Raw genomic sequence first — 14,522 nt, forward strand, 5'->3', positions numbered from 1 at the left:
AGATTTCTGCCCCATTGGGCAGTATATATGACCTGGCACATAAATTGCTTTGTATGCCTCATTAGGCCATTACCCATGCACTCAACCATACAGAGTTTTGATATTATACATTGGCAAAGTGATAACTCCCATCCATTGCCCGATAGGTAGCTGTAAACAGTGAATAGACAAAACAAAGCATGATCATAGTAAATAAGATTGAAATCACATTCAACATGTTCAAATCTCGTCAAATTTCATGTAATACAAAAGCAATAGGCACTTCATGCAGTATTAACTGCTCCATACTGGATAAGAATGCCATACATTTCTAATAATATAACTGATACGGCTCGGTTATGAACATTGCTGTCTTAAGAGCGTGTCCAAGCTAGTGCCCCATTGGGCACTACAAATGACCTGGGATTCAGGTTGTATTGTATGCCCAATTGGGCCAATAATTCAACAAGAAGATTCTACCACTTTACAATATATCCTTCCTTGTTTGGAGAGTTATAATTATGGTGGTGGGAATTGTGTTAAACCCAAGAATTTGTTATGGTAAACACTATGGGCCAGATGTAGGTAATCCCCGATTACCGATTCTTAAATACCGAATCACACCAATTCGGTATTTAAGAACTGGCAATCGGGATGTAGGTATATTTACCGAATTAATTACCGAATCAGTATGATTTGGTAATTAATGAATCGGTATTTACCGATTCTGTAACTGCCATTGATTCCTATGGTATTTACAACAAGGGGTGGTGAGGGACAGAGTCTCTGAATTAAGCAGAATACTCTCACCCAGTCAAAAGATCAGGGCTAGATCCAACACCGTTTTTTAGCTCATTGCACCATCCCAGTTTCAGAACCTGGCTGTATGCAAATTAGTCTGTTCCTGTCCCAGTGCATGATGGGAACAGGGCAAACCAAACTACAAAAGCCAATTCTTACACTGGGAAGGAAACAAGCTTCCGGGGACCGTTTTCTGGCATTACAGCCGTCTTCGGCCCGGCTTGCTTGAATCCTGATGGTGCAATGAGCAAAGGACTCATGTCTGAGTATACCCTTCCACGCTTAGGGTGGACAAAAATATTTACAACAAGGGGTGGTGAGGGACAGAGTCTCTGAATTAAGCAGAATACTCTCACCCAGTCAAAAGATCAGGGCTAGATCCAACACCGTTTTTTATCTCATTGCACCATCCCAGTTTCAGAACCTGGCTGTATGCAAATTAGTCTGTTCCTGTCCCAGTGCATGATGGGAACAGGGCAAACCAAACTACAAAAGCCAATTCTTACACTGGGAAGGAAACAAGCTTCCGGGGACCGGTTTCTGGCATTACAGCCGTCTTCGGCCCGGCTTGCTTGAATCCTGATGGTGCAATGAGCAAGGGACTCATGTCTGAGTATACCCTTCCACGCTTAGGGTGGACAAAAATATTTACAACAAGGGGTGGTGAGGGACAGAGTCTCTGAATTAAGCAGAATACTCTCACCCAGTCAAAAGATCAGGGCTAGATCCAACACCGTTTTTTAGCTCATTGCACCATCCCAGTTTCAGAACCTGGCTGTATGCAAATTAGTCTGTTCCTGTCCCAGTGCATGATGGGAACAGGGCAAACCAAACTAAAAAAGCCAATTCTTACACTGGGAAGGAAACAAGCTTCCGGGGACCGGTTTCTGGCATTACAGCCGTCTTCGGCCCGGCTTGCTTGAATCCTGATGGTGCAATGAGCAAGGGACTCATGTCTGAGTATACCCTTCCACACTTAGGGTGGACAAAAATATTTACAACAAGGGGTGATGAGGGACAGAGTCTCTGAATTAAGCAGAATACTCTCACCCAGTCAAAAGATCAGGGCTAGATCCAACACCGTTTTTTAGCTCATTGCACCATCCCAGTTTCAGAACCTGGCTGTATGCAAATTAGTCTGTTCCTGTCCCAGTGCATGATGGGAACAGGGCAAACCAAACTACAAAAGCCGAAGCCGGCTGTAATGCCAGAAACCGGTTCCCGGAAGCTTGTTTCCTTTCCAGTAAAGAATTGGCTTGGTAGTTTGGTCTGCCCTGTTCCCATGATGCACTGGGCCAGGGTCAGACTAATTTGCATGTAGCCAGGTTCTGAACTGGGATGGTGCAGTGAGCTAAAAAACGGTGATGGATCAAGCCCTGATCTCTTGACTGGGTAGGAGTGTTCTGCTTAATTCAGATACTCTGTCCATCACCACCCCCTTTTGAATCGTTTTGGCCACCACTAGTGTGGAAGGGTATGCTCAGATGTGAGTCCCTTGCTCACTGCACCATCAGGATTCAAGCAAGCCGGGCCGAAGACGGCTGTAATGCCAGAAACTGGTCCCCGGAAGCTTGTTTCCTTTCCAGTAAAGAATTGCTTGGTAGTTTGGTCTGCCCTGTTCCCATGATGCACTGGGCCAGGGTCAGACTAATTTGCATGTAGCCAGGTTCTGAACTGGGATGGTGCAGTGAGCTAAAAAACGGTGATGGATCAAGCCCTGATCTCTTGACTGGGTAGGAGTGTTCTGCTTAATTCAGATACTCTGTCCATCACCACCCCCTTTTGAATCGTTTTGGCCACCACAACTGTGGAAGGGTATGCTCAGATGTGAGTCCCTTGCTCACTGCACCATCAGGATTCAAGCAAGCCGGGCCGAAGACGGCTGTAATGCCAGAAACCGGTCCCCGGAAGCTTGTTTCCTTTCCAGTAAAGAATTGGCTTGGTAGTTTGGTCTGCCCTGTTCCCATGATGCACTGGGCCAGGGTCAGACTAATTTGCATGTAGCCAGGTTCTGAACTGGGATGGTGCAGTGAGCTAAAAAACGGTGATGGATCAAGCCCTGATCTCTTGACTGGGTAGGAGTGTTCTGCTTAATTCAGATACTCTGTCCATCACCACCCCCTTTTGAATCATTGATTCCTATGGGCCATGAGGCACATAGGAATCAATGTCAATTACCGAATCGGTAAATACCGATTCGGTAATTGGGGGGAACATTGAAGGGTCGCAGGGTGTCACTTTGACACCCTGTTGCACCCCTCAATTGTGCATGGGTGCACATGTTGCTGACATACATGCCCTTAGGGCATGTATGTCTGCAACATGGCACTGTTTAAAAAGCAAAAAAAATGCTTTTTAAATGGTTTTCTTAATTTACCACCAACTACTAGTTGGTGGTAAATTAAGAACTCTTAAACCCTTGTAGCACTGAAAACAGTGCTACCTACATCTGAAATTACAGATTTGGTAATTTTACCAATTCGGTATTTTACCGAATCGGTAAAATTACAGAATCGGTAGAATTACCGATTCTGTAATTTTAGATGCCACTACATCTCAAAATCAACATACCGGTCGGAAACGGCCGAAAATCGGTATTTTCGGCCGTTTCCGACCGGTATTTGCCTACCTACATCGGGCCCTAAGTGTTTTTAAAATACCCCTCACACACTAAGAATCCCTCAGTGTCATGCTTCATCATGGGGGTCTTCCCGTCCCTCTACGCGGCGGGCATGCTGCAACCTACGGAGACGCATGAGCAATTAGTTCAATGCAAATAGTTGTGTAGTGCGGAGATAGGAGTGGGAGGGTCAGGGAGGATAGTGGTGCAAATTAAAAGTTACTATTACCCTATAGTGGCATCCCTGTGGCGTGGGCACACCTTAAGTTCTCTTGAAACGAGATTCCACAAATGTTGGTGTCACTTTTTATTCATTACTCTTCATGATAAATCTTCAATTCAATTTAACATTCAATAATTGTGATAAATGTTCTTTGTATCCATCATATTTTAACAAAATGCCGACTGCTCCAATGCATTTTGGGTAATTTACTCTTCATCTGGGAGCTCTATAACATAAAAATATAGCAGTAAGTGTACATCCACAGCTATGGTTATTAAGATCTATATATCGTACTGAGCATAACAAGCAGGTAGGGTTAAGTGGGGGAGTGATGCGAGTGGTCGACTTTTAAGATCATCGTGTGCGTCGTGAATAAAAACGTGTATATGATTACGTGCTTAGAAATGAAAACGAAAGTGGTGTTTGTTGAATATCAAGCGTGCAAATATATGGCGTGAACGGGTTTGTTATCGTGACTACAGCGAGGTTATTTCATAATATTTGCAAGGCGTAGCTGTATGCACTCACGTGTCGTCAAGGAGTGGAGGAATCTAAGGATGGAAAAATAATTTACGGTCACTTAACATGTCCGAGTATAACATAATCTAATTATGTTAGAAGAAACGCAGCTGGACGCCGACGTACTTGATATTTAGTTTACTTCGTGTCTGGGTCGTTCACCGGAGTTAGTATCTTTCAGCCGTGAAACGCGGAAGGGGAAATGTTAGTTCAAGGCTAAGGCTTCATAGATATTGAGAACGGACTGGCGTGCTTTAAATTGTGGCGGCCATATTACGTTAGTATCAAGGTACATGCAAGATCTTTAAAGTGTGGCGGCCATATTACGTTAGTGTCGAGATGCGTGCAAGGTCTAGGGAATTAGTTAAATTTACAGGATTCTATTTACATGACTTGCTCAGTGGGTACAAATAATGAAACGGTAATGAGATTAATAAATCAATGAGTATAAATCAATGAATATAATAAGTAAAATAAAATACAGTACAGTACTGCAGCACTAATGGAAGTCCTGTATGTGACATATCATACCCGTGTGGGTATTTATAGGAAACATGAAAATTCTAACCGATCATTCAATCCCATCGGTTTCATGGATTGCATCTTAAAGATCCATGCGATCTCTCACTGTAGCAAATATTTATTATTGTCAATGCCCTCTCTTTTCTTGACAACTTCCAGAATCAAGAACTTAAGTTGGGAAATATTGTGTCTGGTTTCGCAAAAATGTACGGCAACGTTAGACTTGGTGTTCTTCATTCTAATGTTCGATTTATGCTCGTTAATACGAGTCTTAATTTTCCTCTCAGTTTTCCCTATGTAAATCATTCCACAGGGGCATCTAATCAAGTATATCACATTGGGAGTGTCACATGTGGCATTTACACTAAGCTTAATGTTCGTTCCTTTCATGGGATGAAACGTGTAAGGCTAAAAGGACGAGATAAGCGGAGCTGTAATCCTGTTCTTTTGGAAAAATAAAGGTTGTACCTACCGTCTGGAGGAGTGCGTCTTGAATGCATGGGCATTTTTGGGTGAATATATATATATATATATAGAGAGAGAGAGAATATATATTTATATATATATAAATTTATTTGGGTGGTTAGGGTATTTTTAGGGTTATGGGGTGGGTAGGGGATTATACGGTGGTAAGGGTATATGTAGGGTATCGGGTGGGTCTGGCATAGTATGGTAAGGGTATTTTTAGGGTTAAGGGGTGTGTAGAGTTATGGGTGGCAAGGGTATTTTTAGAGCTTAGGGAAGGGTAAGTGAATGGGCTGGTAAAGGTAATTAAAAAAGGGCTTGAGGGGATTGTTGTAAAGTCATCCATGCTATAATGGGCAGCAGAAGGAGGGATGGTGGGGCAAGCAACACGATGGAAGTGCAGGCTCTCTTGCATAGTGATTTGTCACGTCTACAACACGTGTCCTTGACTGTATTGCAGTGAGAACCTTCATTGATGCTCACAGGAAATCAAAATTAGAGGCAACATTGGTCTTGGGCCATGTGTCAAGGGGCTCTGAATCTCTGAAAGCTGCTGGACCACCAAGAATTTCTCTAGTGATTAACCACCTGGTGGGATCTTGAAATGTCAGGGTGGATGGACTCGTCGACAATGCTTAGACGATCATGTGTGGCAGTTGCACCTGGAGGTGACACAGGGCATCAACCAGCAATGGGGAGAAACAGGGCTTGATCTTTGTCCACCACCAAGAACGCGCAATGTCAGCATTTTTGCATGATGGAGTTTTCAAAGACACGCTCTATCAGATGTTTCCATCTAGAGAGGAGTTCAGGGATCCTTTATGCTCTCACGCTAATGCCTTTCCTGCCCTGAATCCTGAAGAAGATCAGGAACAACTGGGCCCAAGTCATCTTAGAGGCACTAGAATAGACTAGGAGAGTGTGATACACGGAACTCATGGGCATAAGCATCTCTCATCTAATCAAACTGCTGCTGGAGGATCTTCTATCGCAGCAGCAGTATACTGCATCTGTGTCTGCACACGTTTTGTTTCCATGCTACTTAGTTGAATGATCGCAGTTAACCTCCTTGGACCATCCCCTATAGGTCATTGAGGTCATCCTAGCAGTGAGGCATCTTTCCACAAAATCAGTGTAGGCCAGTAATTCTAACAGATTTGTAGATAGGTGCAGCACCTGACAGATTGATCCATTACAAACGAGGTTATCTGAATTTTGTTTGTTAAGGGCTACTTATCAGCTCCTCTTTATTTATATCACCTGTTACGAATATATTTTTGAAAGGTTTGCAATATTTATTTCTGCCAAAACCATTTGAGAAGGTGCAGTGGAACTTGAATTTAATCCACACCTTTTTGATATGCACCCCCTTTTAAGCTGCTACAGAGTTCCATTGAGACGTCTGATTTTGAAGACTCTCTTTCTCATCGACATTACATCGGATAGATGCAGGCTCTTTGTCAACCCACCTTATACAACGTTCTTTCCTGATGAGTTGGTGTTGAGGACTGAGCTTCCATTCTGCCCAAATGTGGTCGATCCATTTCATTTCAGGCAGGCTATCACCCCTTCCACATTATTTGCTCCACCTCACCCCTCTAAGGAGGAAGAGAGTCTCCATCGTTTGAACCTGAGATAACACTAAGCTTCATTGAGTGGACAATCAGCTCTTTGTAAGATTTTCCTTAGCAAAGAAAGGTACCGCAGTGCACAACCAGACCATTTCTCAATGGATTGTTGTCTGCATAAGGATAAGCTATGCACTGGCTAAGAAGCAATGCCTAGAAGACTTACGGGCTCATTCGACTAGGACCAAGCCGCTACCACTGCTTTGGCGCGTGGAGTTCCTGCCCTGGACATTTGTCAGGCAGCTATAAGAGTAATGTTACAAACAGGGGCGGTGCGTCCATTAGGGCGCTTGGGCATTGCCTCACTGAGCGTTGCCGTCACTCTCTAACTCTAGCAGCAATCCCTGTATCCCAGGCCGCAAGAGCCGGAGGCAGTCGGCTTAGAAGGGGGAGGGGCAGCACCACAGGAGAGGAGTTCAGCTGCAAGACAGTGTCTGATAATGATTGACATCCACCATAACGTATCACAGCAGGTGGTTGTCGGAGAGCGCACAGCAGGAGTGCGCATGTTCTATTTAGGACTTAAACATTTTGCGACCAGCCCTGAACACGCGCACACTAGGCTGCTCATTAGGAGAGCGAGGGTTGTTCCATGCCGCTCTTCTAATGAGCAGCCTAGTGCGCATGTTCGGGCTGGTCGCAAAAAATATTAAGCCCTAAACAGAATATGCGCATTACTGCTCAAGCCAATCCTGGCGCTGCTGCTGCAGCAGCGTTTGGATTGGCTGAGAGCAGGCGGTACTTGCCAAGGTGCCTACGCGGGAGTCGGACCCAGGCCCAGGAGGGCTCGCAGAGGCATCGCGGATCCAGTAAGTTTAGTTTGCTTAAAATTAATACTGGTGCTTCATTTTAACCGCCTTCGCGCCACGCGACCCCCCACCGTGCGAGAGTTTTGGAGCGCGAGCCACGACTCTATGACCTAATCCCTAAAATAGTCATAACCTCGGAGGTATTAGTAGGAGAGACGCAATGATTCCTCGCCAAGCCCCACTCCTAATCGCGAAGGGTGTGGGTGATGGAAACAGACCTAGAGAAAAGCAGAGGTTTTAATATAGTTGCACGTCATAAAAAGCACCTCCGCTTCCCACACCATGCCTTCCCTTGTCACCGCTCGGCTCTCTCGAATCCTGTGGGTTGATGGAAGTACACTGAGTCTCTCACGGTAGAGACAGGCCAGGTGGACGCAGTACAGGCCGACACAGGCCCGTCCTTGTGAGGCAGTTTGAGGTGCTGCTGTGCCACCCAGTTACTTCCTGTCGTCCGCTTTACCGTGAACTTGGATGAAAACTCCAAAATGTACAACGTGATTTTTAATAGTGGCCGCATTAAGAGATATTGGATGTGCAACGTTACTTTTTTTTTAGGGTACAGCAAACCTCACCAAGGGGGCAGGAGGCAGATCCTTTCAATTGGAGTCTGGTTTCACACATCCAATGCAATGTTTTTAAAAACCTGATAAGAGTGTTTGAGGGTAACATGTGGGTCTCCGTTTAAAGGAATCACAGTTTGCTATGGGTCAGAGTTTCAAAGGAATCATTCCAAGGCAAAGCTCTAAAGTTTGGGAGATCGCCCTGCCACAGTGTCAGCAGAGTTAAAATAATTTAGGCCAAGCACATGTCTTCCAGATCTCTCATAGAATGATATGGTGACGTACGGAAATGACCTTCAGTTGATAGAACCAAGTTGCTCTTGGCTGTCAGGGCCATTTTGATGAACGTAGGGTTCGAGCAAAGAGGACGCATTTGTTTACAGATGAAGGGCGACTGCTCACAAAGCACTCTCCTGCAGGCCAAATTAAACCCACGAGTGTGAACTTCTTCTTGTGCACTACCCTCTTCCTTCTCTTCTCGATTCTCTTCTTTTCTTTGTCTATCCCCTCCCACTCACTATCGTGCTAAAACTAGGTAGAGGGTGCACATTTCTCTTTTTGCACCGAGGCCCAAGGAACCATTAATGCCCTAATTGAGATAATATATATGGGCTAGGCGCCAAAAGGAAATAGACCGAAACCCTTCTTCAATGTCACATGTCTCCAAACAGGATCATGCAATGGATTGAAGGGGCAGTATCATGATGGCTTCGCTGGCTGACCACCTGTTTCTATGCACCTGCAGGGTGTAAAGTGATTTTGTTTTACCCAATATTTCTCCTTCTTACAGCTTCTTTCCACACAATAGGGTTTGAAAACCTTGAGCAATATTTGTTTCTTCCTGTTTCTAAACTGGGCTATCCAAACAAAGGCACTAAGTAAGAGAAACATTGTATTAAATATGGATCTACAGTCCGAAAGTATGGGGCTTGCCAAATGATTTATGCATCTCACCGTCTGTTTTGCTATCTGTGCTCAGTACTGTGATTCACTATTGCACATTCACGTGTATGTGTTCACTTACCTTGATATACTTTGCTCACTTGGGTAGGTACTCGATATGCCCCTCTTCAGTGAAGCAAGCAGGACTTTGGCAATCGCTCTCAACACCTTATCTGGGGTACTAAGCGCTATATAAATGCAATGTCATTTAATTTCACAAAAAATTGAATTGAAATTCTAAGTGTGTACCTGTCCTATTCGTTCCTTCAGTGCTTCCAGGCTTACATTTCCTTCAATAGATGTTACTTTTTAAAGGTGTAATTGTTCAGGCTGCCTGTACTAGCAAGATAAATTTTAAGCCCACCATACTAGTCATCTACAGTTGTACCTCATTTTAACCCTTGAACTCATTATTAATGGGGTGCAATTAAGAATCTTTACCCACAAAACTGTGAGGTACTCAGAAAGGCATTGTATCTCGAAGTCTGTTATGGCTCTGTGCTTATACTTATTAAGCAGCCAACTATATTATATGACATCTCTTTATAAATGTAATAACTGCACTTTCACAATTGCTTAATTAAACCTTCCTGCTTTCCAAATTTGCTAGAAAATGCACTATTTGACCACTCTTTTTTTCAAACCGAACCCTCTGTAGGTTGTTCCGGCTCACTTGTTATGCTCGCTCGCTGCAGTGCAGTATGACAAAAGTGTTACGCCTACCACTTGCAAATGGAACCCGCCGCCACTTGTTACACACATTCACGAAGCAGTATTGCCTCAACAGTCAGGTCACTCAAGAGGGTCATTTTGCTTGCTTGATCCTGCGGGACATTTTGGTCTGGGCCAGTTCACTGACCCACCTCTTTGGGAGGTACTGATATTGTATATGTTCAAAAGGTAAGGGAGCTGTGGTTAGAAATATCCATCAGAAAAACAAGTTGCTTACCATCAGTAACATTCTTTCTGGTGAATACTCTATCTAACCACAGATTCCTCACTGACCTTTCCGCCGACCCGTACTGTGAACTGGACTCTGTTTTTCCTCTAAAAAGGCTTCAGTGTAGAGACCTGCACACCGCTCATACTAATCTGCCAATAAGCTACGTGTCTGAGGGCCGAGCAGCCAAAGAAGGCAAATGACAACAGCACGCATAGGTGGTGCTTAGATATGTGGCTCCACTCGTCACTTCCGGAGTTGAATGCTGGCAGTGCGCAGCCGCACACCACCACATACTGGCTCACAGGAATACTGTTTTCATTTTTTTAAATCCAGACTGACACCTGTGGAATGTGCACAAGATGAGGAATCTGTGGTTAGACATAGTATACACCAGAACAATAGATACCAATGGTAAGTAACTGCTTTATTGTTACAGTTGTATTTATTGCACATTGTACTTTATAAATTACACAAGCTGCCCTCTGTTCCGGTCAGGAGATTGAATGAACTTGTTAAAAAGATTGGGCAAAAATGTTTAAATTGGGCAGTGCAAAACAAGCAAAGTCTTTCATGATAGTGTAATGTAAAATTATTTTTCGCCATAGGAAAATGAAAAACATCCAATGATTACAGTTAACAAGGATCTTCTTATGGCTTTTATTTATTTTGATCAATGCCACTGTGGATACTTGTTGGAAAAAGATTTGGAGGAAATTCTATACACCCTAGGATTACATCTTTCCCGAGCCCAGGTATGTGTTTCAAAATAATTTAGTAAGTAATATTTAATGTTGTGACACTTTTCATTAAACATATAGTACCCTATTGAAAAGGTAGTGCATTAGAAACCGTATCACATAGTTGAAAATGCTTTCAGTCTTTTGCGGTGTAAGTGATATTATTTATAGTTTGATGTTTTCTCAATCGTATTTATTTGTATATTTACTGTAATGTTAAACACACCAACTGATGTTGGTTGCAAATCGTGCAAAGTCAAGAAGCAACATATTAGGCTTTCCTGCAGCTGTGCCCATATCTTACTAGCGAGTTTAGCACCCTCGTCCGTAGTGTTAGCTATTTTATAGTTGTGGAGCCACTATGTCATGCAGGATAGACTTGAAGCTTCACACGTCGTCTTGTGCTAAGTGTCATTGCCCAAATTTCACAGAAGTCCGTGACTGGTGCTAGGTTGGGATCACAAATACCAAGACTGCGTGATCTTGATTTCCCCTCATGCCTGTTTCATCTACACCACCCTGCTCCTTTACCTCACTTGCACAGGTTCTTTTTCACCCTTGCTTTCTTTCTTTGTCATATTTTTCCATCTTCTCATTTCAAATCCTTGGTCCACTGCCTCATCTAGAGACCAGTAGACCTTATGTATTGCGGTTACAGGCTTCCTCCGACAGAGTAGGAACCATTGACGAAACAACATTACACCTCCCACCCTATTTATGATGAATGATGTCATGTACTTCCTTTTTCCTGTCACTCCACACAAGGACACACCTGGCGGTGAGGGACAGGAAAATGGTAGTACGTTTTTTGTATTCAGAAACAAATACCCACTTTGGGAGTATTTTTTTAAACATAACTTTTTTATAAAACATTTGATGAGCAGCCATCAAAACCCATATGGGCTATCCACCAAACATTTAGTAAACTGAAAGGAACTACTGTGCTGATGATTCCTTTCAATTGTACGGAGATGACCACTGGGCCAGCGGTCATCTCTAAATTTGTCAGACTGATTCCCATTGGGATGGCAAAAGTAATGTCTTCTACCACCTAATGGGCCCTAGTCAGTCCATGAAACCCCAAATGAGGCCCTTTGAATCAGTTTTTGTGTACTGTTCATTTACCCCAATACAACTGTGTCATTTGGGTTAATCTACAGAAATAACTCATACAATCCCAAATTTAGGCACTCTCAGTGACTCCATAGCAGACGTCATCCTCGCCCTTCCACAAATAATTCATGGGAGACTTCAACATATGGTTTAGCCTCTCCAACAAGTCCTAAGCACAAGCTTTATCTACTGACGTAGTATCTTCTAGGCTTAAAACAACTGCTAAAAGTCCCAATGCATGTAACAAGATGTACGTTGTATGCTATCCCCAGCTCTAAGTGAATTTATACACTTGTGCCACCCAAACCATTATGTTAGTGCAACCATACCCTCATTTCTTTTACAATCTTGATCCCTCCCATTTGCCATGTGTAGGAGGCTTGCTTAGTATATGGTGCACACTTATTAAAGTGAAGCACCCAGCACTAATCCAGACAACCTCTATGGTGATTTTAGTTGTTTTAGACAACCATAGAAAGCTCTCCAAGTGGTAGCTGTGGGGAGCAGCCTTCAGGCTTAGTCAAGAAGTAGTGTTAAGCAGTTTGTTTTACCAGAACTAATCATATAGTGTAGGTTAAACAAAAAAGAAGCACACAGTGTAGTTATGAAATGAAATGAAATGAAAAATTGCATTTGTATAGCGCATAACTGCCCTAGGGCCTCGCAGCGCTTGAAGATAAAATGGTTTAGCGCAGGCTCGGGGCAGATCAGCAGGATTTAGCAAACAAATGCGTTTTCAAGGCCTTTCTGAACGAGAGGAGGTTGCTATTTCCTCGGATGGCAAAGGGGAGGGCATTCCAAAGTCTGGTCGCCGAATGGGAAAAAGAGCGGCCACCCCAACGGGCTTTGTTAATTTTAGCAGAGGTGGCCAGCTGCAAGGTACCAGACCGAAGGGGGCGTGCTGGGACATAAGGCGTGACCAGAGGGTGCAGAATCGCTGGGCCTACACGGTGAAAGGATTTGTGCATAATGCACAAAGCTTTAAACTGCACTCTGGCAGCCATTGGGATAGTTATATTTATTTTACACTCTCACTAACACATGGTATATCTCCTACCTGGAGATATCAACACAATGCACCCAATATGTCAAATGTAAAACGGGTAATTAAGCACAAATACACGGTGGTCTCCAGGGGGAGACTCAACCATATACTAAAGAAGTGGAATGTGAACTGTGACCAAATTCGTGACTTGAACCAAAAGACTCAGAAGAGTTTAGGACACAAGGAACCCCTTGGAGGATGTGTGCAGAGTGGAAACACAGTGACCACACTTACAAAGCCTGGAGAATTGACTCCGGAGTTTGTAGAGGGGCCCTGTTCACGCAGGGGCACCCTCACACTTGTACCCTAGCACCCTTCCTTCAGGATTGAAATGCCTGCCTTAGGGGTGACTTATATGTTTTAAGTGCAGTGACCTCAGATGTAAGGAATCTGTTGTAAGTGGTACTAGCAGCAACGTACACAGGCTGCAACGGCAGGCCTGTAATCACAGTTTGAGTGGTCTCTCATGGGTGGCGTACTATATGCTGCAGCCCATGGAAGACCCCTGGGGTATCTTATCCCTGGGTACCTCAGTACCATCCACTAGGGGCTTACTGGGGTACCCCAGTAGCCAATTGTGGAGGTACCAAAGTACTTACCATAACAAATGTATGGCGGAAGCACAGTAACTGGGGTCCTGATTAGCTGGATCCCAGTCAAACTAGTAAATAGAATAACACCAGCAAAAAGTGGGGTAACCATGAAAGCAGATCCTACTATATTACAAACCCCCCTACAGTTGTAGATTCCTTACCGTCCCACCCATCCTCTCCTCTCTGCAAACTGACTCCTAGGGATATGGTCTTCCCGAAAGGGCCCTAGTTTTGACTCACCAGTGGTCAGTGTCTTTAATGGATCTACGCTTCTGGCATGGAAAGTCATGTTAAGAACTGGCGTCTGCACGCATGTGTGGCGTCTATGTAGGTCCTGTGATATCATCCTGTCACCGACGACAAACGTGGAGCTGACCAAAACCACGTAATGAGTCGCAGGGGTACTGCTGAAGAAAAAATCTCCGGATCCAGATTGACGTTTGGGGGAAATTCTAAGGTAAGGAATTTACAACTAACATGTCTCTTCCAGATACATCATTACCAAATGTAAGTTACTTGTTCTTTATGGTGGTTTGAGTTCAACCCAAAGGCTGTAACCACTAGCACTTCTACTTCTCTGAACCATTGGCCAAACAATTCTTAAACAAAATGTAAGAGATTCAGCAACACATCATTGCAAATGAGCCCACTAATGTACTGCTACAGTAAGGGACTCATTACTTCAGGCATTCACTGATTCATCCATCCCCAAGCACCAATTCCACCTTCTTCCTATGGCTCTCCCCATCTTCTCAATCTAGTGCAGTATATTAGTGCTTCTGAATCTCCACTAGATCCTTAGCCTCCAGCTTGTTAGACCTGTTTATTTCTGAATATTTTTATTGAAGTTTTATGCATTGAGTGTAGAGCATATTCAACATAGCGAAGCAAGATTAAGGTCTCATGTACAGTATTGTTAACGCCTGTAAGTGACATCAAAACATCTGAAAATACAGTTTTTAACAAGTACTGAGGATAAATCCGAGAGGTGTTCATTAAATCTACATGTCGATCCGTAGATTG

General features: G+C 43.7%; 1 protein-coding gene across 6 annotated transcripts in view; it reads left to right on the top strand.

Annotated features, from left to right (window-relative positions):
* CCAR1 (cell division cycle and apoptosis regulator 1) overlaps nt 1-14,522 on the top strand; it is a 1,607,854-nt gene that overhangs the window by 1,187,865 nt on the left and 405,467 nt on the right. For all 6 annotated transcript variants that reach the window (XM_078643192.1, XM_078643189.1, XM_078643190.1 and 3 more), the window contains one exon: nt 10,617-10,763. In XM_078643192.1, the coding sequence (XP_078499318.1) occupies nt 10,617-10,763 (147 nt within the window). The remainder of the gene's footprint in view (nt 1-10,616; nt 10,764-14,522) is intronic.

The sequence above is a fragment of the Lissotriton helveticus genome, chromosome 5_1 (genome assembly GCF_964261635.1).
Source record: "Lissotriton helveticus chromosome 5_1, aLisHel1.1, whole genome shotgun sequence".
Taxonomy (NCBI): domain Eukaryota; kingdom Metazoa; phylum Chordata; class Amphibia; order Caudata; family Salamandridae; genus Lissotriton; species Lissotriton helveticus.